The 24,716-nt window shown below is 56.0% G+C and overlaps 14 protein-coding genes across 14 annotated transcripts; all 14 read left to right on the top strand.

Annotated features, from left to right (window-relative positions):
* Positions 1-31: 31 nt before the first annotated feature.
* DQ04_01861130 (hypothetical protein) lies at positions 32-1,513 on the top strand (the record flags this gene model as incomplete). The annotated part of the gene is made up of 1 exon (XM_009311253.1): positions 32-1,513. The coding sequence occupies one exon, from the start codon at positions 32-34 to the stop codon at positions 1,511-1,513; it is 1,482 nt and encodes a 493-aa protein (XP_009309528.1).
* A 404-nt stretch (positions 1,514-1,917) lies between these two features.
* On the top strand, positions 1,918-2,472 carry DQ04_01861120 (hypothetical protein; the record flags this gene model as incomplete). The annotated part of the gene is made up of 1 exon (XM_009311252.1): positions 1,918-2,472. One exon carries the CDS (start codon positions 1,918-1,920, stop codon positions 2,470-2,472), a length of 555 nt encoding a protein of 184 aa, XP_009309527.1.
* Positions 2,473-2,813: 341 nt separating this feature from the next.
* DQ04_01861110 (BRCT domain-containing protein) lies at positions 2,814-5,603 on the top strand (the record flags this gene model as incomplete). Its single annotated transcript, XM_009311251.1, has 1 exon — positions 2,814-5,603. One exon carries the CDS (start codon positions 2,814-2,816, stop codon positions 5,601-5,603), a length of 2,790 nt encoding a protein of 929 aa, XP_009309526.1.
* Positions 5,604-6,224: 621 nt separating this feature from the next.
* DQ04_01861100 (putative methyltransferase) lies at positions 6,225-7,307 on the top strand (the record flags this gene model as incomplete). Its single annotated transcript, XM_009311250.1, has 1 exon — positions 6,225-7,307. The coding sequence occupies one exon, from the start codon at positions 6,225-6,227 to the stop codon at positions 7,305-7,307; it is 1,083 nt and encodes a 360-aa protein (XP_009309525.1).
* Positions 7,308-7,775: 468 nt separating this feature from the next.
* Positions 7,776-9,614, top strand: DQ04_01861090 (glycerol-3-phosphate dehydrogenase (FAD-dependent); the record flags this gene model as incomplete). Its single annotated transcript, XM_009311249.1, has 1 exon — positions 7,776-9,614. One exon carries the CDS (start codon positions 7,776-7,778, stop codon positions 9,612-9,614), a length of 1,839 nt encoding a protein of 612 aa, XP_009309524.1.
* Positions 9,615-9,899: 285 nt separating this feature from the next.
* On the top strand, positions 9,900-10,946 carry DQ04_01861080 (hypothetical protein; the record flags this gene model as incomplete). Its single annotated transcript, XM_009311248.1, has 1 exon — positions 9,900-10,946. The coding sequence occupies one exon, from the start codon at positions 9,900-9,902 to the stop codon at positions 10,944-10,946; it is 1,047 nt and encodes a 348-aa protein (XP_009309523.1).
* Positions 10,947-11,417: 471 nt separating this feature from the next.
* DQ04_01861070 (putative zeta tubulin) lies at positions 11,418-12,860 on the top strand (the record flags this gene model as incomplete). The annotated part of the gene is made up of 1 exon (XM_009311247.1): positions 11,418-12,860. One exon carries the CDS (start codon positions 11,418-11,420, stop codon positions 12,858-12,860), a length of 1,443 nt encoding a protein of 480 aa, XP_009309522.1.
* Positions 12,861-14,049: 1,189 nt separating this feature from the next.
* DQ04_01861060 (hypothetical protein) lies at positions 14,050-15,645 on the top strand (the record flags this gene model as incomplete). The annotated part of the gene is made up of 1 exon (XM_009311246.1): positions 14,050-15,645. One exon carries the CDS (start codon positions 14,050-14,052, stop codon positions 15,643-15,645), a length of 1,596 nt encoding a protein of 531 aa, XP_009309521.1.
* Positions 15,646-15,866: 221 nt separating this feature from the next.
* DQ04_01861050 (DNA-directed RNA polymerase subunit RPB12) lies at positions 15,867-16,109 on the top strand (the record flags this gene model as incomplete). Its single annotated transcript, XM_009311245.1, has 1 exon — positions 15,867-16,109. The coding sequence occupies one exon, from the start codon at positions 15,867-15,869 to the stop codon at positions 16,107-16,109; it is 243 nt and encodes an 80-aa protein (XP_009309520.1).
* Positions 16,110-16,892: 783 nt separating this feature from the next.
* Positions 16,893-18,170, top strand: DQ04_01861040 (nucleotidyl transferase domain-containing protein; the record flags this gene model as incomplete). Its single annotated transcript, XM_009311244.1, has 1 exon — positions 16,893-18,170. The coding sequence occupies one exon, from the start codon at positions 16,893-16,895 to the stop codon at positions 18,168-18,170; it is 1,278 nt and encodes a 425-aa protein (XP_009309519.1).
* Positions 18,171-18,536: 366 nt separating this feature from the next.
* Positions 18,537-19,826, top strand: DQ04_01861030 (hypothetical protein; the record flags this gene model as incomplete). Its single annotated transcript, XM_009311243.1, has 1 exon — positions 18,537-19,826. The coding sequence occupies one exon, from the start codon at positions 18,537-18,539 to the stop codon at positions 19,824-19,826; it is 1,290 nt and encodes a 429-aa protein (XP_009309518.1).
* Positions 19,827-20,160: 334 nt separating this feature from the next.
* On the top strand, positions 20,161-22,443 carry DQ04_01861020 (hypothetical protein; the record flags this gene model as incomplete). The annotated part of the gene is made up of 1 exon (XM_009311242.1): positions 20,161-22,443. One exon carries the CDS (start codon positions 20,161-20,163, stop codon positions 22,441-22,443), a length of 2,283 nt encoding a protein of 760 aa, XP_009309517.1.
* Positions 22,444-22,937: 494 nt separating this feature from the next.
* On the top strand, positions 22,938-23,372 carry DQ04_01861010 (hypothetical protein; the record flags this gene model as incomplete). Its single annotated transcript, XM_009311241.1, has 1 exon — positions 22,938-23,372. The coding sequence occupies one exon, from the start codon at positions 22,938-22,940 to the stop codon at positions 23,370-23,372; it is 435 nt and encodes a 144-aa protein (XP_009309516.1).
* Positions 23,373-23,826: 454 nt separating this feature from the next.
* On the top strand, positions 23,827-24,525 carry DQ04_01861000 (RWD domain containing 1; the record flags this gene model as incomplete). The annotated part of the gene is made up of 1 exon (XM_009311240.1): positions 23,827-24,525. One exon carries the CDS (start codon positions 23,827-23,829, stop codon positions 24,523-24,525), a length of 699 nt encoding a protein of 232 aa, XP_009309515.1.
* Between the last annotated feature and the right edge of the window lie 191 nt (positions 24,526-24,716).

Genomic DNA, 24,716 nt, shown 5'->3' with positions numbered 1-24,716 from the left:
AAAGGGGCGGGGAATATATAGGTGGATTAGGATGAGTCAGCTGAGTGATATTCTTAACACGGCTCAAATTACGAAATACTATGAGTTACTTCAGTTTATTTCGTCGCACGCAAACGTCGAGTATACTCTCGCTCAGCTTGACTACTTAATACCACGCGGAGCATCGCTACAGCGCTTTCCTGAAGCATGGGTTGAATACATGAAGATGGGACTCTGCAGCAACCAGAGTATTGAGGTGTACTACCGTTCAGCTGATTGCCTCGCCTTGGCTTCTAGTGGAGAAAGCAGCGGAGGTGAAAGGACCAAGGAGCACCTTGTTCTTATTTGCCGACGACCGGAGATACACAGATTGAAAGAGCTCTCAGCATTGCTACAGTCGTGTTCCACCTTGCCTGACACGGAAGGTTGTATAGCTCTTCACACGGATCAAGTCATTCTGCATGAGAGACTTCTGAAAGAGTCGCAGAGGCAAGGATTGCTGTATTATTTTCCGGATAACTATGCCAAAATACGTGATCATCGGGGAGCAAAAGTGAAACGTGGAGTTTCCAGCAGCGGTGAGGCGATGAACGTTTTTCTCCGCGATGAGGAAGCCGAGTCTCTTCTTGGCGGCGAAGGCCCAACAGGTCGACTGGAGCTGCCTGTTGGTGTAACTGCCCAATTCATGCTCTATACACGACGTGGGGTGCCTGTGAGAGGGAAGAATGACTTTCCCATTCGCCTGAACACAGGTGAGCGTGTAATGGTGATCTTTGACAAGACTGCTGTTTCAGGTCAGGACACCTCTCCGTCGGAAAGACCTCCAGTCGTGAGAGTATCGTTGGGCCAACCCTCCGGCAGTAGTGGTGGAGTTCTGCCGCTTGAGGTGCGAGTAAAGGCATCGGCGGGTTCGGGAGGCAATAGGCGTAGCTTCATGGATATTCGAGCGCATACAAGAGGTAAAGTGACTCTGTCTCTCTTTGTGGATGATAGAGAAACCATTCTTCCTGTAGAGGTTCTGGATGAGATCGGGGCAATGCCTGGAGTGATGATTGGACGAGAGACGTACCCAACAGTCCCCCTGCCGGATGCCATTCGCATAAGCGACCCCGCGCTGTGGAGCAGCGCGGTCGGCGAAGAAGAAACAAATGGTGTGAGACAAGAGGGAAATGCGAGTAATATCATAGTGAATAGTGACAGTGGTGGTGGAAATGGCAGCAACAATGGTAGGCAAGCACGTCGGGCGCTTTCTTGGTGGCTGAACCCATCCCCTTCTATTCTTCAGGTGCGTGATATTACTCTGCCTGACAGCGAAACTATGACGGCCGCGTCACAAGCTATTTGGATTCCCCACCAAGCCGATGAAACTGCCATGAAAGCTGTACGAAATGCACTGCGAGACCAGCATGCAGCAGAGGCCACACGACGGAGTCGTCGGAAACGCAACCGAAATCGTGACCTGCGAAATTGCCACATGGTCCATTTTGGATTTGATGCGTCCGTGGCGTTTGGTGGCGAACCGCAGGACCGCTGAGAGGTGCGGAAAGAAAGTAATATGGTGACTTCCCTATTTCTCGCTCAATCATCCCATCTATTTCCTGCTGAGGGTCGTGGGCGGTTTGTTATTTTTTTTGTGTTGGTGCGCCCCNCCCCCCCCCTGGAGCCTTTCAGCTGCATTTTCTTCCCCCTTTTGATCCGTGCCTGCGCTCTACCTTCGGTGCTGTTGATGTACGGTGAGAAAACGGAAAAGAAAAGTGTTGCGAGTGATAAATAGAAGACAATTTTTAAACGAAGAGGAACAAAAAAGGACAACATTTGGAATGAATGCCGTGGGCCGTCACAACCAGGGGCGGGCGAATCAGAGGCTCTCGCTTGCCCCTGGGGGCATATTGTCGTCGTCGTTCCCCTCCTTGTCCTCTTCCAACAACAGCAACAACTATGACATCAGGTGGGACGGGCTCCATTGGGGCTGCGGCCATTGAACGGGCCTGTCCCGTGTGGGAGAGTGTCTCATCGTGGGACGACAGTGAATCATGCAGCTCATGCAAAAGCAGCATATACCTGAACGGGCCCAACTCCTCTGAGAATCAATTCCAGTTTCGCATGGAGCGTATTCGGCATCTTAACCGTCTTCATCAGGGCCCCTATGTGCGATGCATGGAAACACAGTCACTCACGGATCCCGCAGGTCGACCAAGGCGTTGTGAAGGTGTGAAGGGACTCACGTGCAAACAGCTGTCTGACTCAATTGTGCACGCGGAGCGTTCATCGCCAAAGCCTCTCCTGTGGTCGCGTGAAACGGAATGTGACGCTGAAGACATACTTTCCCTCAAATCTGCTGTGGCTGCTTCCGTGGTTTCACCTTCGATGCAGTGGCCGTCTAATGAAGAGACAGTACACTTGGATGCACACGCGTGGAGGATTAGGCGTCTTGAGCCTGCAGAGTGGTGCCAGTTGCTACAAACCGGTGGTGAAGAGTCCATTCTTGTGTAGCCAGTTTTTCTTTATTATTTTGATCTTTGACACACCTTCCTTATACTTTTTTGTTTGGCTTTTGACGCCGGGGCGAGCTCATGGACGCGGGGGCAAGATGTTCATTACCCATGGTGTTGTCAGTTGTGGCTTCGTGCGGCAGTACTTAATGTTGCGGGTTTCTACTACTATTTTTTTTTTTGCTTTTCGGTTCTCTCCCGCCTTCACCACCGCTGCCACACTGCTCCAAGTACGCTTATAGATTTCATCCCATAGAGGGCGGAAGGCTGCTGGTGGTTGATTCAAATTGCGGCATTGTGTGCGTCAGTGTGCCTCCCTCCCCCACGGCGGCATCGTGAGCAATGAACACGTCGCGCGCGACGTACGAGAAGGATCTCCCAGAAGACCTCCTCGAGCTCATTGATCATACGACGCGAGGGGTGCAGCGGCTGTACGAGTCGACAAAGCAGGCAGAGGGTCCCATCGGGGTGAGAGGGGGAAGACAGTCGGCGCACCGCCGCACGGACACACGGCAGACGGATCGCACAGACGAATTTGACCGCGTCACTCGGTCAGGTGCGGCATCGAACGCGGTGTCCGCCTCCTTGGCAACGATGATAACTCCAGCACCAACTAGAGGAACAGCTGCGGGGTATGAAGAGACGTTGCCATCTTATGCTAACACAAGCGGGAGCAACGGAATCCACCAGAGTGCAGAGAGCAGCGGCACAAATACAGCGCGTCGGTGGATGTGGAGTCGCGCGCAGGCGCTTCCGACGAGCAGTAATACCGATGGTCACTCCGGCACTTCCACAGCAAATACGACGATCTCAATGGGCGTCCCGCGTCGAGCAACAACAACAACACTGCCGCCGCCGCCGCCGCCACTGCATGCAGGTGCAGGTCTCCACAACTCCACGACAAGCACTGTTAATACTTCTGCTACTGGTGTGGATGACTACAACTCCTCCTCGCAGCGTGGTCAGGGGTGGAAGGATGCATTCAAATCCCTCCTCTCCGTGGCAACGGCGCCCACCACGACTGCTGCTGCCACCCCAATGTCAGGAATAATGACAACAAATCAACAAGAGCGTGTAACGCAGACCACGCACGATTCCGCGGCACCGCCCGGACCAACAGTAACTGAAAGGGAATATGAAGCCCATCGGCCTTTACCATCACAGAGCGATGCGACCTTGGAACATCTGCAGCGCCAATTGAGAAAACAAGAGGCGTCCCATCAAGAGAAACTCTCACAGTTGCGAGTAGAGCATAACTCTGAGATTGCACAGCTCCGTCGCGATGCGTTGGAGGCTCGGCAGAAAGCCGAAGATGAGATATCATCACAGATCATGGCGTCCTTTAACGTAAAGCAGAAGCTGCTCCGAGCCGAGATGGAGAGTGAACGTGCTCGTGCTGATGAGGCACATCAGATGATGGGGGAGAGTCAAAAAACTATCGAGCGGCTACGTAAAGAACTCGAAGCTGGAGTTGGTTCAAATCTGGAGCTCCAGGAACGTATGAAAGCAAAGGAAAAACAGATTACGGAGCTGCGTGAGACATTGTCAAACACTCGCAAGCAGCTTGCGACACGGGAGGAGGAGTTGGCTAAGCATTCGGGGGAATTAGGGGAGAGCAAACGTCGGGAGAAGTTGGTCACAGTGCGCGAGCAGGAGGCGTTGGATTTAGTGAAACGTCTCGAGTCGCAGCTGCGCGAGCAGCAAGAGAGGTCGCGGGAGGAGCTTCGCCGGTTGGAGGCGGAGTTCCACTCCACCACCACCAGCTACCAGCAGTTGATTGGCGAGGCAACGGAGAAACTGGCAGCACTTGAGAGGGTGGAGCGCAAGTACCGCGCACTCAAGGAGCAACACCGGCAGCAGAAGCAACAACAGGAGGCGCTGGCGTCCAAGATGGCGTCGGTGCAAGAAGAGAAGCGTCAACTGGTGGAGCGTATCGATGGCCTGCATCAGGACGTGGAGGCCCTCCGTCTGCAGCTCGCACGCAAGGAACACGAAATGCGGGAGGAACGCGCATCACACCATCAGATCGTGGAGGGGATTACAAAGCGGTTGGAGGATGAAGGGGACAACACCAGCCGAGAGAAGGAGGAACTGCAGAAGGCCGTACGCCATGCCGAGGAGTGTGTCCTCCGCCTGCAGCGCGAGGTGGAAGGTCTAACGCATCAGCTGCACGAGGAACAAGCACACAGCAAGGAGCTGCTGGTGAAGTTGGAGCAGAGCGCATTGCGGCACCAGGAGGACCTCACCAGCGCACGTCGCGCAGCATCAACATACCAACAGCAGTCGGAGGGTGTTCTCTCTAGCCTGAAGCGGCAGCTGCGTGAGAAGGACGCAAAGCTAGAGGCGCTCGCTACCACCGCGTCAGAACCCATTCAGCGGCTTCGCAGCCAGCTTGAGGACGAGCGCAGCAGGCGCGCCAACCTTGAGGAGCAGTTCAACCGCTACAAGCAGAAAGCGAAAGCTGCGGAGGAGGCGGCGCTCCGTGAGATTCGTCGAGAGCAGCACCGTGCTACCTCTGCCCCACGCTCGCAGGGCCGCACAGGCACTGTGTCTGCCTCGCTCTCCCCAACACGAGGCGAGGAGAGGAGGTTACCAACAAGTGCCTTTTCACCTTCTGCAGCCGCTGTCCCCGCACGTGAGACGGGCACAACGACACCAATGGGACAGCGTATACTAAAGATAGCACCACCACTTCCTCCGTGTTCGTATAACCGCTCCAGAGAGCGGAACTCCATGACACCACCACAATTAACTCCTGCGCGTGCTGCGTGGGACTCTGTCGGGTCCATTTCAAATATTTCCTGCAGCTCACCCCTCTACAGTAGCCGGGAGGGAGATGCTGAGGGTGCTGAGTACGCAATTGCAGCTGTGGACCCTCCCCGCAATGCGACACCCGAGGTGGCAGCGCACCTCTCACAAGTGTCACCCCCAGACAACATTGGCAACAGAATGGCACAGCATGAACAACTCCTGCAGGAGTTTCATCAGTCCGCAGCGGAAGTATTTCGCAAAATAACAGGGAACCGCGACGAGTTTCTCGCCACGTGCGCATCCGTCGTGCGTGCCGTGTCACACCACTCCAGCGATGGGGAGAGTGCAGCTGCTGAAGGTATGGAGGATGCCGCGTTGTAAGGGGCCGCGCATTAGAGCTGTCTAGTGCAATCAGGAGTTTCTTTTTTTCTACTACGTTGTTGTAGAAACGTCAGGGAGATTTTGTAGCTTTTTTTTCGTATGTTGCTACCAATACAGCCATCTTTTGTGTATATGAAGGGAGGGAAAGGTGAGGGGATGGGTGGTGGATATTGCTGGATGGAAATATTTCGTTCTTCCACGTATGCTGTGGTGGGTGTGGGCGGCGAAGCGTATATATCATAGAGAATTCTTGGCGCGTGTTACTGCATCTGCGGCGGAACCTGTCGCCACACACGCGCAACAACAACAACAACAACAACAACAACAAAGAAAGAATACCCTTTCTCTTTACTTTACACACATGAACACAACACGTTTGGATGTGCAAATTTTGTAGAGTGTGCCTTCATCTCCTGTTATTTCCTTTTTTTTTTTTCTCCTGGTGTGTGTGTGTGTGTATGTGCGGAGCATTGAGTCCTTAGGCCGCTGCTTGCCTACGTGAGTACCCTGGGAACAGCGAGGGCATCTGGCATCGCTTTTTTTTTTTCGGTTTGTAATAGAAGTCCCTACAGAAACACAAAGAAGGGGTGGAAAAAAAAAGAGAGAAGCACGATGAATAAGATGTTAGGTGGCACGAAGAAGCAAAAGCCAGGGGCACCAAAAAAGACTGCGAAGAAGGAGGTGTTTGACAAGGCTCCCGTCGCAAAGACAAAGAAGGGCCACAATGCCAGCGTGCTGAAGGGCCCTGTTGTGTCCCACACCTCAGGGGACGCTAGTCGCGACTCGGCAAATGACCGTCGGCATATTCCCTTCAAGAACAAGCATGAGGAGCGTGCGTACAAGAAGGAAAAGCGAATTCCTCGATACGCCCCTAGCCCAGCTGGGGAGGGCCCCGGTCACGGCCCCTCTGCCCAGCGACCGCGTAGTGCAAGCAGCGCTGCACAGCGTCGTGCCATCCTTAAGGTAAAGAATGACGATGATGTGTTGGAGCATTTTCGCACAAAGCTCTCGGCGAGTACATTCCGGCTCTTAAATGAACAGATTTACAATTCAACTGTGGCTTTCGCTAGTCAGCTGCTGCGCGATCCTTCCACGTACGCCGATTACCATAACGGCTACCGGCAGCAGCTACATCAGTGGCCGATGAAGCCGACGCAAGTCATCGTAGAGGCCCTCTTGGGGGATAGACGCGGTCGTTTCCTCGCCAACAAGGCGAAAAGCATGCCAGGATACATCCCCACGAGTTGGGTCATTGCTGACATGGGCTGTGGCGATGCGCAAATCGCTCAGGCGCTGCAGCCAAAAGGGTACACGGTTCATTCCTTCGACTTCTGCGCGGTGAATGAGCATGTGACGGTGGCCAATGCCGCAAATGTGCCACTAGAGAGCAACTCCGTTGACATTTGCATTTTTTCGCTTAGCCTCATGTCAACGGACTATGTTGAGTGCCTATACGAGGCCTTCCGTGTGCTGAAGCCGAAGCGGCTGCTGAAGATTGTCGAGGTGCGTTCCCGCATTCCATACCCAAGGCGCTTCTCTGACCTGGTCGAGAGCATCGGCTTTGAGCTTGACTACAGCGACACTGTGGGAGACTACTTCGTGTCGTACGATTTTCTCAAGCGGGACGGCCAGGTTAAGGCGAACCGCCAGCTAAGGTGCGACCCGCAGGAGGTACTGGTGGCGTCGCTTTACAAGAAGCGGTGAGGAGCAACGCTACTCGGAGTGAGCGAGTCAGCTGGAACGAGAGAGAGAGAGCGTGTGTGTGTGAGTGTGTGGGTGTGTTTGCTTCTTCTCTCTCGCTCTCTTCTCACACCATCAGGTTTTTTTTTGTCTTGCATACCAAGACGTCAATTTGCCGATTAAAGCGTTTACAGGGGCAACGGTAGTAAACCTAACGCCATGAAGGGGAGGAAAGCAAAAAGAAAAAAAAAAAGAGGACAAAGAAGACAAAACAGGAGGTACTTTTCAAAGGGGAGTTCAGTCTTTTTTGTTGTCCTTTTTCTTTTGTCGTGGGCAGACGTTCGAGCAGATGTATATGGGCATATGTGCCAGTGTGCTTGCTGTCTCCACCCTGCTAGTCGCCTGTGATATGTTTTCTCTACCGGTGTTCCTCGTTTTCTGTCCTCTATTAACAACGGCAACACAAATCAAGAAGGAAGGGAATAGTTGTGCATGGGCCGTTGGTCACGACGCTTCGCTGTTCGAGCGAGTGGCACAGCAGTGACGCTTGTTGGAGGTTGGGCGTTATACCACCGCTGGGAGTTGCGGCGCACCGCCGTCGTTTCGCTGCCTGAGGAGTTGGCAACGCCGCCGCCCCTGTCCCGCACCGCGAAGCTGCATCAGCTTGAGTCTGGTAGGAGTGGCGTGAGTCAGCCGTTCGATGTGCTTATTATTGGCGGGGGCGCGGTGGGTTTGTACACAGCCGTGGACGCCGCACAACGCGGACTTCGTGTCGCTGTGGTGGATGCGGATGACTTTGGTGCAGGTTACACAGGCACCTCTCCTCCACTCGTGCCAGGGGCCTTCCCGTACGTTCAGCGAATGCTGCGACAGCGGGATGCGATGTGGCTGCGTCGTGCAGTCGAGGCGTGGCGTGCACTTAAGGTGTGGTCAAATGTGGCACCTGGCATCCTTGAGGATAATGTACTCACGTTGGTCCCTTCGTTTCATGTGTTGGAGCTGGTGGAGTTTGTCACTGCTGCTGCACTGGCGACGCTGCTGAGTCCGTTCTGCGGCCCGTGGCGACCGTTTGGGTTCGTGCGGGGCACTGTGCTGCAGGCGCAGCTCGGCAAGGCGGAGGACGATGTGAGGGGCGCCATTGTGTCACGGGACGCCATGTTAGACGGCACGGCCACGTGCGTTGCGCTCGCCCGCACCGCCGAGGCTCTAGGCGCGGTTGTGCTTAACTACGCCGCTGTGACGAATATCGCGGATGTGGCGCCAACGTCTCCCTCGCCGGGAAGTGCAAATTTTGCAGTTTCTGTCAGTGATGTGAGTGCGCCGAGTGGTGCAGGCGCAGCCAAGCCGCACGTGGTGACGGTGTACGCGCGCAGCATCGTCTGCTGCGCGGGGTCGTGGGCCGATGAGGTAAAGCAGTTGGTGCCGAACAACGCTTTGGACACAGTCCCACTCGCCTACGAGCGCCACCAAGTGAACTCGTATCTTGTGGCGCCACGCAACGCGCTGCACGTCGCTGCAGATGCTGCTCTCAGCTGGTCGACGCTAGGTGCGGCGGCGCTGTTGACATCGTCGACGTCGTACAGCTTCTCCTCCGTGATGGTTCTACCGTGGTTCGATCAGTGCGTGTTGATCGGTCCGAGCGTTGCACCACTCCCACGACTTCACAGCAGGGCGGAAGCGACAGCACCAACAGCAGTAGGGTCGTGGGTGGATGTCGACGGTGGTGGCGACGTGCACGAAGGCCAGCGGCGGCACATCTGCAATGCCCTACAGGCCTCCGGTGTGACGGTTGAAGAGGGTCGTGTCTTGTCGTGCGTCTCCACAGTGGTGCCAATTCTTCGCGCGCCGTCGGAGGTGCCGTGGGTGGCGGACGTTCTCATGGAGGGCTGCCACATCAGTGCGGGGGCACAGCAGCCGCATGTGGTGCATGTCTACGGTGGCATACTGGGTTTCGCCAGGGACACCGCCGAGAAGGTTGTAGATGAGCTCTTGCGCAGCAGCGGGACGTTTACGCAAGCGGAGGCAGAAGCGCTGCATCCATGCCGCACGCGACGCCTCGCCCTTCTTGGGGCGGAGCGAAAAGACAACGTTTGTGACAGCGTCTCCCCCAAAGTGCGCGTTCAGCAGCTCGTGCGTGAGGCGTACGCGGTGCGTGTGGTGGATGTTGTGGCGCGACGAACACATGTTGCGTACAGCAGTCCGGCTGAAGCTCTTGCGGCCCTTCCCGCCATTGCAGCGGTGATGGGTGACGAGTTGGGTTGGACTGCCGCGCGAAGCCGGGCGGAGCTGAGCTTGGCGCAGGCTTTCATCCGCAGCGTCACTGTATCGTGAAAAGGGGAGCGTGTTTGTTTTGTGGTATCGTTTTGTTTTGTTTTGTGTTCTGCGGGTTTTCCCGCACGTGTGTGTCTCTGTTGGCGTCGTTGTGGTTGCTGCGATTGTTCTCTCGTCTTTTCACATGATGTACTACACAGTTCATTATTATTATTATTATTATTCAGCTTGCTTTTTATTGTTTGTTTTCTTCTTGACTTGTGTGTCTCTCCGTTTTTGTCACCTTGTGGAGTGAGAAAGGGAAGCGGGGTGAGATAGAAGGCGGGGATTCAGCACCGCACAGCAATGCTTGCCCTATTCCATGAGCATTACAAGGTCCGCTACGTTCCTCGTGGCTTGGGCTCGTGGCTGTTCTACATCATCTGCCTCTTGATTCTGCTGGTGGCGCCCGTCTTCATTGGTCTCGGGATGGGGGGTTTCTGGCTGGACAGCGGCTACCTCGTGCGGATGCCGTATGTGCGCTTTACCAACCGCTGCGTCCTGCGCTACACCACTGTGCTGGGGCAGGAGAAGTTGTGGACGTGCTCGGCAGCATTCAACGAGGAGTTTATCCACCCACAGGAGGAGTTGACCGTCATGCCGTTCTTCTCCATCTACGAGAATGATCTCGACACCGACGATCACGTGGATTCGGTGACAATAGTTCTCAGCATTCCCATCAACGACTTGGGCGGCAACATCACTGGCATGCCAGAACCCGAGGAGACGGACGCGATCGATCAAGTGGAGTTTTTGCCCGAATTCACCTACGAGATCAATGATTACATCCTAAAAGTGAATATGACAGCTGCACCGCTGCTTACCTTTAAGCGTGCGGGACAGGGACTGGCATCGCTGCGAGGGCCGCTCTCTGCACTCACGGAAGGTGACCTGGTGTTCCACACCACCGAGCCGCTGATCGCTTCCCCTTATGTGGACTACACACGCGTCTACACCGACAGCCCCTTCGACAATGTGGACGATGTGGAAGACGTTCGAAATGTGCCGCATTTTGCCGCTCAGTACTCCACACGCAATCAATCCTTGCGCTTCAGGCCATACACGGAGTCTGTTGGTGGACATGCATTGTTGCGCGATGAGAATTATGACCGTGTGCTTGGTGAAGATTTGGGCGGTCTGGGCGACTTCACGTGGCGCGTTAAACTGCGTATTCTTCGTGCTGAGGTGTCGTACGTCCCGTCAATCCAAGAGGCCCTTAAATGGGCGTGGGTGCAGTACTTCTGCATTGCCGTAATTCTGCAGTGGTTGCTGTGGAACCTGCGTGGCCTCCTTGTGAAGGAAGGGATAGTGGGCTCCATTGCCATTTTCCACCGTGGCTGGCGGCAGCATTAGGCGGTGTGTCTGCGTGCGCCTGTTTGTGGGGGTTTTGTGTGTGGTCGATAGCGAAGGTGGGGGAGACGGTAGCGTTGCAGAAGAAGGCCATAGAATTGTGTGTTTGTATGAGTGCGCTTCAGTTTGTTGTGAGGGAGCGAAGTCTCTGTATGCTAGATGAGCGAGTCCAGTTTTCCCGTTTCAGTCCCTGCAGAGGTGTGCGGGTGTATCTGGGCCGAGTGTCTGGGCGAAATGGGAGACAGAGTGAGAAATCGTGTGTGTCCTTGCGGCTGTCGAGAACAAATGGCATCCTCGCATATACTCCCTATCATGCTTTCCGTTGCCCCGACATTCATCTCTCTCGTCCTCAAACAAAAAAAAAAGGACACAAGCATACAGACGCCCTTAACTGTGTGGGGGAACGGCGTGGCGGCGGTGGTTCAAAAGGGATACAATAGGGACCGGAGGAACTTCGGCAAGGACGTAAGAGAAATGGCGGCTATAGTGGTGCAGGTGGGTCAGTGCGGCAACCAGCTTGGCGAGGAGCTCTGGCGCCAGCTAACTCTCGCTACAGACGGTGGCGCAACACCCTCCCCGTTTTTCGCGGAGGACCGCAAGGCACGATGCGTCCTCGTAGACTCTGAACCCAAAGTTGTGCGCGGTGTCTGCGAGCGCCACGCAGATTTGTTCCGCGCAGAGAATGTCGTCTACGGCCAGTCTGGACGAGGCAATCACTGGGCGCTCGGCTACTACGGCGTCAGCGACCCGATGAGCCAGCGCCATGCTGAAAACGCGGCGGTGGCGCGGCCGTTTCAGGTGGCGAAGGACCAGCGGCGCCACGACAGTCATGTGGTACGCGACGCCCTCCGTGCCCTTCACGCAGAGACGCGCCGCACAAACCATGCGGTGGAGTTCGAGGCGATTATCGTGTTGCACAGCCTCGTGGGCGGGACAGGCAGCGGCATGGCGTCGCGCTTGCTGGAGAAGATACGCTACTACTTTGTTGAGCCACTCGAAGGGGAGGCGGCGGTGGACGAGTGCGCGGAGGCCGCAATGATGCGGCGCGATGGCTTGGACGGCATGCTAATGGAGAAGAGGCGCGCGTCATACCTCGTCAGCATCACGGTAGCGCCGCAGTCCACGGGCGAGCTGTCCACGCAGAGCCTCAACGCGGCCCTCACGCTGCACGCACTGCAGGAGAACGCTGATGCAGTGGTGCTGCTGCGCAACGATGACTGCTTTTGTGCGTCAACCCAAGCACCGCTCAGCGGGCGTTCTCGCGCTCGTGCTGTGGCCGATCCCCTCCTGTCGACTCTTTCGCTCATTAAGCCCTGCGCCACATTCAAGGAGGCGAACGAGGTGTTCGTGACGCTGCTGATGCCGATCCTGTTGTACGGCCGTAGCGCTAATGCGGTGGGTGATCTTGTACTAAAGTGTTCACCCAGTCATAGAAAATTGAATAATATTCTAACGATTGTGCCCACCCCGCAGCGACATTACTTGCGATTCAAAGGTTCCGTGACGCTCTCACGCTTTTACATCCTCCGCGGGGCGAAGCAGCACATGCCTGGTGTATACCCCAGCGTACCCATTGAGCAGCTGCACAGCGTTCAATCACTGCAAGCCCCAGACCTGGTATCCTCGAGTGAGGAGGTGCAAGTGCCTAAGGCATTGCTCCAGAGCTTCGCGGAGTCTGCGGCGTCGCGACGCTCTGTCTCGGCGACGCTGCTCCAGCAGATGGAGGGGGTGCTTGTGATGAATGAGGCGCGGGAGTTGAATGCTTCGGTTCTATTTCTGATGTTGCGCTCAGCTGCGGTGAAAGTGAAGGCAGGGGCCTTTATGTCAACGTTTGAAGACATGGGCATGACAGCTGAGTGTATTCAGGCTGCAATTCATGAAGTTGCCGCACGGCTGGCGGCAGCAGAAGAGTTCTGAGCGCTGGCGATTTGTTTAGAATTCATTCATCGCCTTTCATGTCTCTCTCTCTATCTCTGTGTGTGTGTGTGTGTGTGGGTATGTTGGCTGATGCGTGTACAAAAGTATATGACAGTGTGCGTGTCGTGCGCACTCGCTTCTTCCCTTGCTTCTGTTTGCTCTGAGCTTGAGGACCAGTGATGTCGGCTTGAATGCTTTGTTTGTTTCTGTCTTTCGTTCCTATTCACGCCACTCCCCATTCTCTGCTGGTGCAAGACAATCCATGGAGGCGGTCTCGACCGGAGTGGGTTTCGTGATTCTTCGCTCTGCTGTGTTTCTAGCAGCAACACGATCCGCGCAATTGCCTCTGGACATGCACTCTCTACACCAATAAGAGGCTTGAGGCGGCGACGGCCTACATTTAGTGTGCTTCTATTATCTGTTGGGTGCACGGTTAAGAGGGAAGACGAATGAGAGGCAGCAACAGGACGCGGGGACAGAAGCTGCCGGGCGAGGAGCGTGACAGTAGCATCAAGGATGCGGTGCCAACGAGCTGACGGCGCCGCGGCTCAGAAACGGACAGCAGCAGCAGCAGTAATTGGGATGCAAGGAGGATGTGTGAAGGGTGCTGGGGCCGTTTTTCAGTCACTTGACACACGTCGTGTTCCTTGGGCACAAGGATTTCTTTGCGATGTTGCGGCTGTAGTGGGGAGCTCTAAGAGACTGGATTGCCCCCCTTTCCCAACTAAATCAGCATTTTGTTTTAACCTGGATGTGTCGTTATAAATGCGGCAAGAGATTTCTTGTTGTTCCCACGGTTTTCGTTTTCCGTGCTTGGCTTATGGGCATTCTCTCTTGCCACCTTCGAATTCTATTAGAGGTGTGTGTGGGTATGTGCGGGCGGGCGGGCTGATGAGAGGTGTGCGCGCGCCGTTGTGATCCGGGGTTGCCGCGGTTCAGAGTCTGGCGCATTGCAGGACGCCTGCTCACGGAACAAAAAAGAAAAAGAATAGGCGTCAGCCTCTGTGTAGAAGTTGTCCCGATAATTACACTTCACTCTCTTTCGTTATTGCACTGACCGGGGAAGGGTCCCTGTAGATCACAAGAAGGGAAGGGTAAAGGCGTGGTCAAGGAACGATTGTTCGTTCTTAATCGACCCCCAGTTGGCTTTGCTTGTTTTTTGAGTGCGTGAGGGCGAGTGTGTGGCCCCATGCGTCGTGTGTTGCTGCGCACCCATGGGAGCCGGCGTGCCATCACCATCACCGGCCCTCTGCTGGCGCTGCGGCACCGCGGCGCGTTGCTAACGCCCGTGGACCCAATTGCTGACTCTGCTTCTTCGTCTGCTGGTGGCGGCGGTGGCAGTGCTGGCAAAAGCGGCCCCCTATCGGCGTCAACGTCATACCGCTTCGCCCTCAAGGATGTTGAGCGCGGTCTGTACGATCACGGCGTCACTCCCGACGCGCGTGCCGCCATTGCTGAGGCGGAGGCGCAGTACAAGGCTAGCGCGGACTACCTGCACGCGGTGCCTGGCGGTGTGGGGATGCCGGAGCTGCGGACCGATGACGACGGCTCAACGGTCTCATGCATTACCGCCCCGCTGGGAGAGGAGTACGTGCCGTCGCACAAGGAGCGCTACGCACTGCGCGGGCACGTTGGAGAGTTGGGCCTGCAGCGCAAAGCGGAGCCCAAGTATCTGCTGAGTGCGCAGGCCGAGTTGAACCTCCGAAAGGAGCGGCAGTTGCGTGAGTTGCTCTCGTCGCCGATGCCGCTCTTAGAGAAGGCGTCTGAGACAGAGCGGATGCTGCATGACTTCTACGCGCAGCGCATGGCGGTCTCCTCCCGCAACGTGGAGGCCATTGCCGCCATGTGGGCACACTGCAGCCTTGAACAGCGACTCTCTGGTAGTGCGATGCCGTCACAACTTGCTGGCGGGTCGTCCTCGTCGGACATCTCTCCAACGGCCGCTGCGTCAGACGCGGTGCCGTTTCTGGCTGCGATGCGGCGACTGTACTTCCACGCACGACAGACGCACGTGGCCCCAACACCCTTAGTCTTGGAGTACTTGATGACCACACTGAGTGCACTTACTGTGCCAGATAGCAGTGCCTTTCATCTCGCAAATCGTCTTTATCTCGACGCCGACAAGTATGTGGTGCTGCCGACACGCACAACCTATGCTGCGTACTTCACCATCTGCAACCTGCACAACGCCATGTCTTTTGCACTTGCGCGGTTTAACGATGCTGTGGCAAATCTCCACATCGGCGTGGATGCTGCCATGGCAACTGCACTGCTGAAGGGATTAAGCCAGAATGGATTAGTGGAGGAGGCAGTAGCGCTGCTGGCTCGCCTGCAGCATATACCGCTGGATGTGCAATTCTTCAACGCCTCGCTCGAAGTGCTGCTGCTGTCGGAGCAGCCGCAGGCGTGCTTCGCGGCATTTGACGCTCTGCGATCCTGCCCTGTCGAGCCGACAGCGGAGACGTACACACTTCTCCTCCTCGCATGTGAGCGTTCGGGATTGTGGGGGCGCGCGACTGCTATTCTAGCCGATATGCAGAGGCGGCGGGTGAAGGGAGACTCCAAAACTCTTAACTTGCTCTTGAAGGGCCTCCTCACGGAGCGACTGCACAGCTACGCGCGACAACTGTACGAAACGATGACAGCAAAGAATGTGGAGGTGTGGCCTGCTCTCGAAGCCCACATGGGCTTATCCACCAAGAAGCAGAAGCACCAGCAGCAAAAACAACAAAAACAACAGCGGAATTTGGCGCCCGCACCTGTTCGTGCGGCCAAAGGATTTTGACGCGCTTCTTATTTGCGATGGGCGTCCTGCTGGGATGATTGTGTGCATGTGTGTGTGTGTGTGTTTGTGTGCACAGCTAAAGCTCCTTTGACTTGGATAATTAAATAAATATATAAGCATATATATTACCGGTGTGATGTATATGCACTGCCTCTTGTTTCCTCCTCCTCGCTTGGTAGAGTAGGTGTAAGAAGACCAGCGTTGCCGATTTTCCGGCTGCCATGCTCCCGCACACGGTGAAGGAGGAGCACAAAGATGTCAAGCCTACCCCGGCGTCTGACCTGGACGGTGCGGCGAGCGTGGTGCAGGACACCATGGCACTCTACACGTGCGCCAACTGCACTCGCGTGGTGGCGCTCAGCCCGTCTTCGCAACTAATGTGCACCCACTGCGTGCACCGCACGGGCTCGTCTACCGTATTCTACAAACTCCGCACACAACCCACCACGTATGACACGATTTGAAGGGGGGTTATATATATATATATATATATATATATACATGTGTGTGTGTGTGTGGAGGGGCGTATTTCTTGGCGTGGTCGTTGGTGCTGATCATCATCTCTCGCACAGAGGTGCTAACATACTGAGGTCGGGGGATGCCGCGTAAAATGCATGCAGGTATTACTGTGACGTTTGATCTGGTTAGGGGCTGCGGCATTTATTTTGTGTTTTATTTTAGATTTTTGCTCTCGCTCTCCCTCTCTCTTCCTTTTGTTTCTTTAATTTATTGTGGTCTCCCACTTATTTCCACTTGAAGGCGATAGCGCGATGATCAACCGACCGCCGCCGCCGACGGCCGAGAGTGGCCGAGCGGTGCCCCCACCGCAGTGTGTCTGTGCAAGTTGTTTCTCTGTGGTGCCGCTCCCGCGGCCCGACGCGACCGGCACACCGTTTCAGTGTCCGCAGTGCCGTATGGGGGGATCGGACATGAAGGTGCTCTACACGAGACGCGCCTTCCCGGCCGAGCACAGCACAAACTAAGAAGGAAAAAGAGAAGGCGGGGGTGGGGGCTTGGCCAGCTTTGCTGGCAATACGTAGCCAACCTGGTTGTCGCTGTTAACACCTATTGAACTTTTAATAACGGTAAGAGGTTGAGGAGGGGGTGGGTGGGCTGATGGTGTGCCAACAGACACATCCGTGTCGTCTCTGGTTTTCAATTGTCTTGAATTGAAGTACGCTGATTTATTGCATATTGAGTAAGCGAAGGCGTAAAGGTGTTTGCTGCTATACTTGTGTGTAGTCGTGATGGGCCCTATTTTGGTTGAACTCATTGAGGCCATCCACATCTCACCGGTAAAGTGCGTGATGTACATTGCAGGTGCCGGAAGTTCCGCCATCTCCCATCTCACCGGCGTGGCTGCCTGCTCGCGCACGCTTCTCGATGCCCGTGTGCCGTACTCGGCAGCTGCGACCACACACATGTTGGACGATCGTCCAGCGAAGATGGTCACCGCAGCGGTGGCGCGGCAGTTGGCGCAGCACGCCTATCATCGTGCGAAGCGCTTCAGTGGCAACAGTGACGGCGAATCGCTTGTTGGCATCGGCTCAACCTCTGCTGTGCAGACCAACCGCACCAGGCATGGGAAGGATTGCGCCTTCGTGGCAGCGTGGAGTCAGCAGCAGGTGATGGAGTACGCGGTGGAACTACCAGGTCACCTTTCGCGTACCGAACAGGAGGAACAGGTGACGCTGCTTTTGCTAAAGGCGTTGGCGGATTGTGCCAATGTCCCGTTCAAGTCTTCACTCCTCGCAGTTGAACCGTCGAGACACTGTGCTCTTCTGCCAGATTCTCCGCTGCGATGCGTAATGCAAGGGGAGACGGCGTGTGTCGTCTTTAACACCCACAGTGAGCTACGGGCGGACCTTCCACCATACGTGGCTGAGACGTACTCTGTGACAAGCGCGGGCACAGCGATGAAGCGGCTACTGTTCCCTGGATCGTTCTCTCCGCTGCATTGGGGCCACACAGAGCTAGCGCAAGCGGCGGCACGAACGGTGGCGGCTATGGCAGCAAGGCTGACTGCTGGGAGCGAAGATGCAGCACTTTTGCAGCACGACGCCTCTATCAGCGAGGTGGAGGTGACATATGAGATTGCCGTATGCAACGCAGACAAGGGGATGGTTGGTTCATTGGAAGATCTTGAAAAACGAGTGCATCAGTTCATCCAGCGTGGCGCACGCGTTGCCGTGACAACGGCCCGTCTCTTCACAGAGAAGGCCGTGCTATTCCCTGGTCACGGCTTCATTGTCGGCATCGACACGGTGAAGCGCATTCTTGATCCGAAGTATTATGGGGACTCGAGGGAGGCGATGCTGCAGGCGGTGCGGGGGATTGGGGCTCAGGGCGTCTTTTTTGTTGTGGGCGGCCGCGTCTCGGAGGAAGCCGGGGGGGTGTGGGAGGATTTGACGTCTGTTGACATCCCCGAGGAGGTGCGGTCGTTTTTCATTCCTATTCAGAAGGACGAGTTCCACGTGGATGTGAGCTCGACCGCGCTGCGAAAGCGACGAGGAGGCGCAAGTTGATTTTCGCCTTCCTCGTGATATACCGCAGAGTAGTCTCTGTGTGTGTGTATGTGGCCTTTTGTTCATGGCCCTTCTTTGGTGATGCCGTTTTGGTCTTTTTGTTGTTGTTGTTGTTGTTGCTCAGTTCGTGGTGGCCGGCATGCAGCCTCCTTCCTTGTCGTTTGTTTATTTTGCGCACTCATCTTATTTCTGCTGCTTGCTGTTGTGATTCGCCCGCAGAGTAAACGCAGCGTAGAAGGGCTGCTCACCAGCACCTCTGTGCACATCGTCTGTGTGAGGCCGCCCACTGCGGAGACCACGCACACTCACAGCGAAAGAGAAGGCGAAAAGAGGAAATAGTGAAGAGGAAGAAGAGTAGTAGTCGCGATGCTTCTACGCTCCGCCGTTCTTCTGCGGTCGTACGGCCGCAAGTCGAAGACGCCAGACCTCAAGACGAGCTTCATGAAGACCAGCAACTTCAAGAAGGCGGAGAAAATCGCCATCGAGACGGTCGACGGCGAAGTCGTGAAGGGGCGTGGTAAACTTCGTCGCCGCACGCACAGTGCACTCAAGCAGGCGATCGACGCCATGGAGCACCCCGCCATTTGGCTCTGGTACCCGTGGCGCATGAACCCCGAGCCGCCGACGCCGCACATGCCGCGACGTCGCGCGCTGAAGAACATTCACGGCGCGGTGTTCAGCGACCTGACGCCGGTGCAGAAGAAGCGGCAGGAGCAGATGCTCTACGGTGTCAACATCCCAGGGGCGCGGCAGATGAAGTTCGAGGAGGAGCACCCGCTTCTCGCGGGGGCGTTGCGGAAGCTCGACGCCCAGCCGAAGGGATTCCCGTTTTGGTACAAGAAGTATCCCACACGCCGCCATGCATACGAGTACCGCTTCAGCATACCGGAGGAAATGCTGGACGGCTACAGCGACGACATGAAGAAAGCTCTCTCAAGGAGCATGATGACGGTTCAGGAAAAACAGTTTGCGCAGGAGGCCATGTACATGGAGCGTTACGCGGAGCATGACTTTGACACAACAAGCCCAGCGGTGCTGGCGGTGAAGCGTGCGCTCAAGTGTCGCATTCTGCGGAACCACCTGCTCACGAATCCGCACAACAACATCATCAAGACGGTGCTGGCGAACACGGAGCGAAAGCTCAACCATGCGCTTCGCAGGCTGCGCAAGGTGGACTTCAAGAAGTACTGGGAGATTATCCGTGATCACGATGTACAAGACGTGCTGCAGCCGCCTAACTTGGTAACGTACAGACAAGGAGCCTACTGGAACTATGACTGGGGCGCGGGGCTGGCCATCAGCACAAACCTGGCAGATGTGCTCGACCCGCGTGGCCTCAACGGCTGCGTTGAGACGGGTCGCTCCCGCTCCGAAGTTGCACGCGACCTCGGTCTCTCCTACACAAGGCCGCTACAGGAGAATGAGAAGAAGCAGCTGTCGCAACAGGCCGTGTACTATGAACGTCTAGCAAAGTTTAAGATGGAGCAGCCGGAGGCGGCACGGGCACTGGAGCGTGAACGGTTTGTGCGAAAGTTCTCTGGTATGTTTGCGAAGCTGGATATTAAGTCTGGCGCCCCAGACTTCCCGAGCACGTATCGTAAGCTGTTGGGGACGAAGGTGGTGCGTTGGTCATCCAAGCGGCACGGTCCTGCGTGAGGAAATTGGTGCTATTATTATTGCCTGTTGTGGCTTTTGGTGGTAGTTGTGGTTGCCACAATACTGCGCGGGCGTACACATGTGCGTGTGTTTGTGGGTATGCACGGGTGAAGCGTTGTAGATGGAGGCAAGCAGTAACATATGAACGGCATGATGCGAGTGTCTCTTCACTTTTCCCAGCACTTTCTGTTGTCTACTCTTCTGCTACAGATCCCTTTTTTCCTCCTTTTCACCGTTTATTTTTCCCCCCCGTTTCACCACCACCGCTTCTACTACTAACGATGTTGATTGTGGTGCCAGTGTGTGGGGTGCGTGGGCGCACAACGGCCTGGCAATGGCGACAACTGTGCCCGAGGTGATCGTGGTGGGCCCCACGCGCTACCGCCACTTCGCCAGAGGGTCGCGGGACCTGTACGCACCTGAAGCGATGCTGCCGCAGCCGTCACTGCGCCACGTGTGGAGCTACGCTGTATCGCGCGAGCACAACAACGCGGTGTACTTCCACAACGAGGACAGTGGGCGCTCGCTGTGGGTGCTGCCACGTCTCACGCTCGACGGTAGCGAGATCGATGACGGGGAAGATGTGAAAATGGAGGCTGTCGGCTCAGTGGCTTCCGCTGCGTCGCTGCGCAGGCGCGACACGTCCAAGTCGATGAGTGACGCGCAGCCGAAAGAGAAGGGGAGTGAGGCCCGCCGCGCCATCGTGCGGCGGAGTATCGAGGATGCGGTGAAACAGGCTCTGGAGAAAAAGGAGGTGGAGACGGCAGCAACACTGACAAGAGAAGAAGTAGCGAATTCTGTGTCGCCCATGCAGAACAGCAAGAATGAGGGAGACCTACCTGTTCGCGACAGACTTGCAATGTGGCGCGCGAAGCGAGCGCATCAACAACAGTCCAGTGGAGAATATCAACTCTCATCCCCCGCCTTGACGCAGAACTCGTCCTCTTTGTATAGTGTACCTTTGGGTCATGCGGGTCAGGAGCGTCCGCCGCTGTACGGCCAGGATGCATCAACGGTAGGGCCTAGTGGCGCTGGGAGAGCGGGCTCCGGCATTTTAGACAGCCAAGAAAGGATGCGTACAGTTGCTGGACAGAACCTGGCTCCAGATGGAGCACAGGAACTAATGCGTCCGAAGCAGCAGCAGGATAGCGCCCCGCTCGAACGCGATGTGTATGACGAGAAGAGGCGTTTGTTTCTTGCCGTGAATGATGAGTTGCAGCGGGAGAAGGAGGCGGCACTGCGAAAGGAGCGCCTCGCACTAGAGCAAGCGAGCCGCCTTAAGGAAGTGCAACAGCGCGAGGAAGAAGAGCGAACGAGGTTGGCGACGGAAAGGCGAAAGCTCGAACAACGGCGGTTGGAGCTGCAAAAGCAGGCGCTTGAGCGGCAGCAGGCGCTTCTGGCGAAGACGGAAGAGGAGACGGCCTGTCGCGAGGCGGCCGCGCAGCTGAACAGCTTCCTCGAGAATAAGAAGCAGCTCGAAGAGAAGGCGGAAGCAGAGGGCCGGCGCGCTGCATCATTTGAGAAGGCGATTACGCAGTCACTAATGAGGGCAACAGAGGAGAGGCGCAGTGCGTCTGTGAAGGAGCGGCGTATTGATCTTCGCATCCTCGAGGATAGCGAAGAGGACGACGGCATGGAGGAGCGGCGAGAGGTCGCGGCGGCAAGTCATCCTCACACCCAACGATCACAGCAGCAGAATCAGAAGCAGCAGGAGCAGCAGCGTGGTCGTATTGTGTACAGCCCGTCGCTCACGTACGTTGGGGATGTGACGAGCGGGGGCCACAATCCGCCGCGGTTTCTGCAGCGACAAGGGCATGGAAAATATTTCTACGACGCCGCGCAGAAGACATTCTTCGACGGCGAGTGGGCGGACGACAAGAGGAACGGGGTGGGCGCGCTTTCACTACCTCACCTCGCTGTGGAGGGAACGTGGCGCAACGATGAACTTGACGGCTGTGCGACCTTTCAAACAAAGCGGCTGAAGGGCACAGGTGAGTTTGTAGAGGGTATGCTGAATGGCAATGCGGTGATCGAACTCGATTGCAACAGCGTGTTCGCCGGTAGGCTCAAGGAGAACGGGGCTGTCGTGGACTCCGGTGCCATGACGCTGCCGTCTGGCGACCACGTGGAGTGGATCTCCGACGGGTTGGCGGAGGGAGGCAAGCGGCGCGCGTCCCATCACCATGAGAAAAACGGCAACGTCCAGAAGCGTAACTATGGCAGCGGCTCAGGAAGGTGCCGCATTCAGTTTTCGAACGGCGACGTGTACGTTGGGGAGGTAGAGAACTACCGGCCACATGGCACTGGGTCGTACCGCTTCGCTGCTACTGGGCACGAGTATGTTGGCGAGTTCCAGTGTGGCGTCTTGCAAGGGCACGGCACTTACCGCTTTGCCAATGGCAATGTCTACATTGGGCAGCTGTACAAGGGCCTCTTTCACGGCGAGGGGAAGTACGTACAGCAAGATGTCTACACATACGAGGGGCCGTGGGACTACGGCACGGCCCACGGAAACGGGAAAATGACATTCACGAATGGCGATGTGTGGGAGGGGGAGTTTGACCACGACAGGCGTATGGCGGGACGCTACACATCGTCGCGGTTATTTCAGTTGTAACTGTTTTGCCACCCCGCTGTCGTGTCAGACAACAAAACAAAAAAAAAACATTAGAGAGGTATTTTAGTCCTCCGCCTCCTCGTGCTTCGGTATTTTTGGGTGCCGTTATGACGTGTGTGTGTGTTTGTGTTTGTTTCTCTTGCTTTGTTGCACAATCACCTTCACAACATGTGCGTTGTGGGAGCATCGTAATTCATTTCCCTCTCCACACGTATGTTTGTGTGTGTGTGTGTCTCGCTCTTTCTTCCACTCTCTGTATTTATGTGTCACGCTCTTATCACCCCTTGTTGTGTGCCCCGGCGTTGTCCTCCCGTGACCCTTCCGTTCTGCTGTTTCACTCCTCTCTTCTTTCTTTTTCTCTTCCCCTCACTCCGCGCCTGTCCGTTGTTGTTGTTGTTGTTGTTGTTGCTGGTCTTCTTGCCGCTGCCGGGGTGCAGAGAAGGGGTGCGGGATTCGGCTTCTGTGAGGCACGCCACACCACTGCACAGCCGCCCATGGGCTACACACGCGAGCGCACCAACCGCCACTTCTTCGTGGCGCGCGCCAACGCCTTCTTCTCGCGGCTCCCGGTCGCACGCATTCAACGCGCGCTCGCAATGGAGTCGGTGCGGGTGGGCCGCATGCGGCCGTGGCGCCACACGAAGGAGCAAGTCCTCGGCGCCCCTGTCACGTGCAACTTTGACTACAACCCGAGGCCGGTGCGCCTCATCGGTACCGTCATGGATGTGCACTCGGAGGAGACGAGTATTAAGGGCGGCATGAAGGTCTACGCACGCAACGAGGAGACAAACATGATGCTGTGGATCCCGGCAGGAAATCCGAAGCTGAAGTACGAAATCACATCAACGAAGGGCAGCTTCCAGCACTACCTTGACGAGCGTGACAAGTGGGATGAGGCCTGGTTGACGGGCAGGGCGAGGATGAAGTGAATTTGTGTTTCTGTGCATCTGTGTTTGTCCTTCTGGGAGAAAGACACAGTCCCCGTAGCAGTGAGACGTCAATCTGGGAAACACATACACGCACTTCTTTGTTTTGTTTCATTGTCCACATATGAAGTGGCTCCTCTTCCATACTCCCAATTGCATTTCTTTTTCGCATTTTGTTGTTGTTTTGAATTCTATTGAAGTTCGTTTTTTTTTTGTTTTTTACTTGCCTTCTCAGTGCGACTTCGTTGGTCGTAGTGGAGAGCGACGGGCGAGAGGCTGTCAAGGAAGAGATATATCATATTATATTAGTGGCAGCTGGAGCTCGCAGAAGTGCGACCTCAAACTACACACAGGAAGCCTCTGGAGGAATAGACACTGGTGGTATCGCGCACCGACGGGAACGGACCCGCACACACGCCACTGCAGCGAGACAAATAAACGGGGAAGAGGAGGAGCGATGCCAGCCACGGAGATGCAGCTGATGGAGATGGACATGGTTCAGGGCATGTACGACTCGTACGAGCTGTGCAGCACGGAACCGCCAACGTACTCTGTCTTACTCGCTGCCACCGCGGACGACGCACCGGAGCTGCGCGTGACGATTGTGTACGACACGGAGGACTACCCAGAGACCGCGCCCCCCACCGTGCGGCTCGAGCACATCGCCAAGAACCGCCGCATGCAAACGACAGCCCTCACAAAGGAGGTTGAGGAGCTCTGTGCGGAGCACATCGGCATGCATAGCGTCATCTCCGTCCTGCAGAGGGTGCAGGAGCACCTCACTGACTACGTCGCAACGGAGGAAAAGGCGGAGCTGCAGCGTCGTGGCGACGCGTTGTCGAGCGCTGCTGCCGCTGCGGCCGCTCCTGACCCCACGCTGCGTATCGGCACCGCCGTTACGCGTGAGCTGTTCGAGGGCTGGAGCAAGAAGCACATGGCGGAAAAGCTGCGGTTGCGGGAGACGTTCGAAAAGAAAGCTACCGGGAAGCTGACGGGCCGTCAGATGTGGGACGACACGATTAAGAACGCCGACTGGGAGCTCTTTGACGGCTCCGACGGCGAGCAGGATGCGGACTTCTACGCAACGGCGCACGCCGGCGATGATGATGAGGAGGAGGAGGTAGAGTACGACTTAGACGACCCTGAGGAGGCGTAGTGAGGGCGGTGGCGGTGGCGACGGGTGACAGCCGCAGCAACGCGGACGGCGATGAGAGCAATCCAAATGAGATCTTCACGGGGCTCAGGGTAGTGTGCGGCTAAGTTTCTTTTGTTGTTCGTGTTTAACGAATGGAAAACCAAAAAGAAAAAGAGAAAACATTGAGCTGCGTTTAACAACCAAAAAAAAAA

Source organism: Trypanosoma grayi (assembly GCF_000691245.1).
Source record: "Trypanosoma grayi strain ANR4 Tgr_186_V1, whole genome shotgun sequence".
Taxonomy (NCBI): domain Eukaryota; phylum Euglenozoa; class Kinetoplastea; order Trypanosomatida; family Trypanosomatidae; genus Trypanosoma; species Trypanosoma grayi.
Note: the sequence above shows the minus strand (reverse complement) of the source record. Positions and strands in the feature narration are given on the sequence as shown.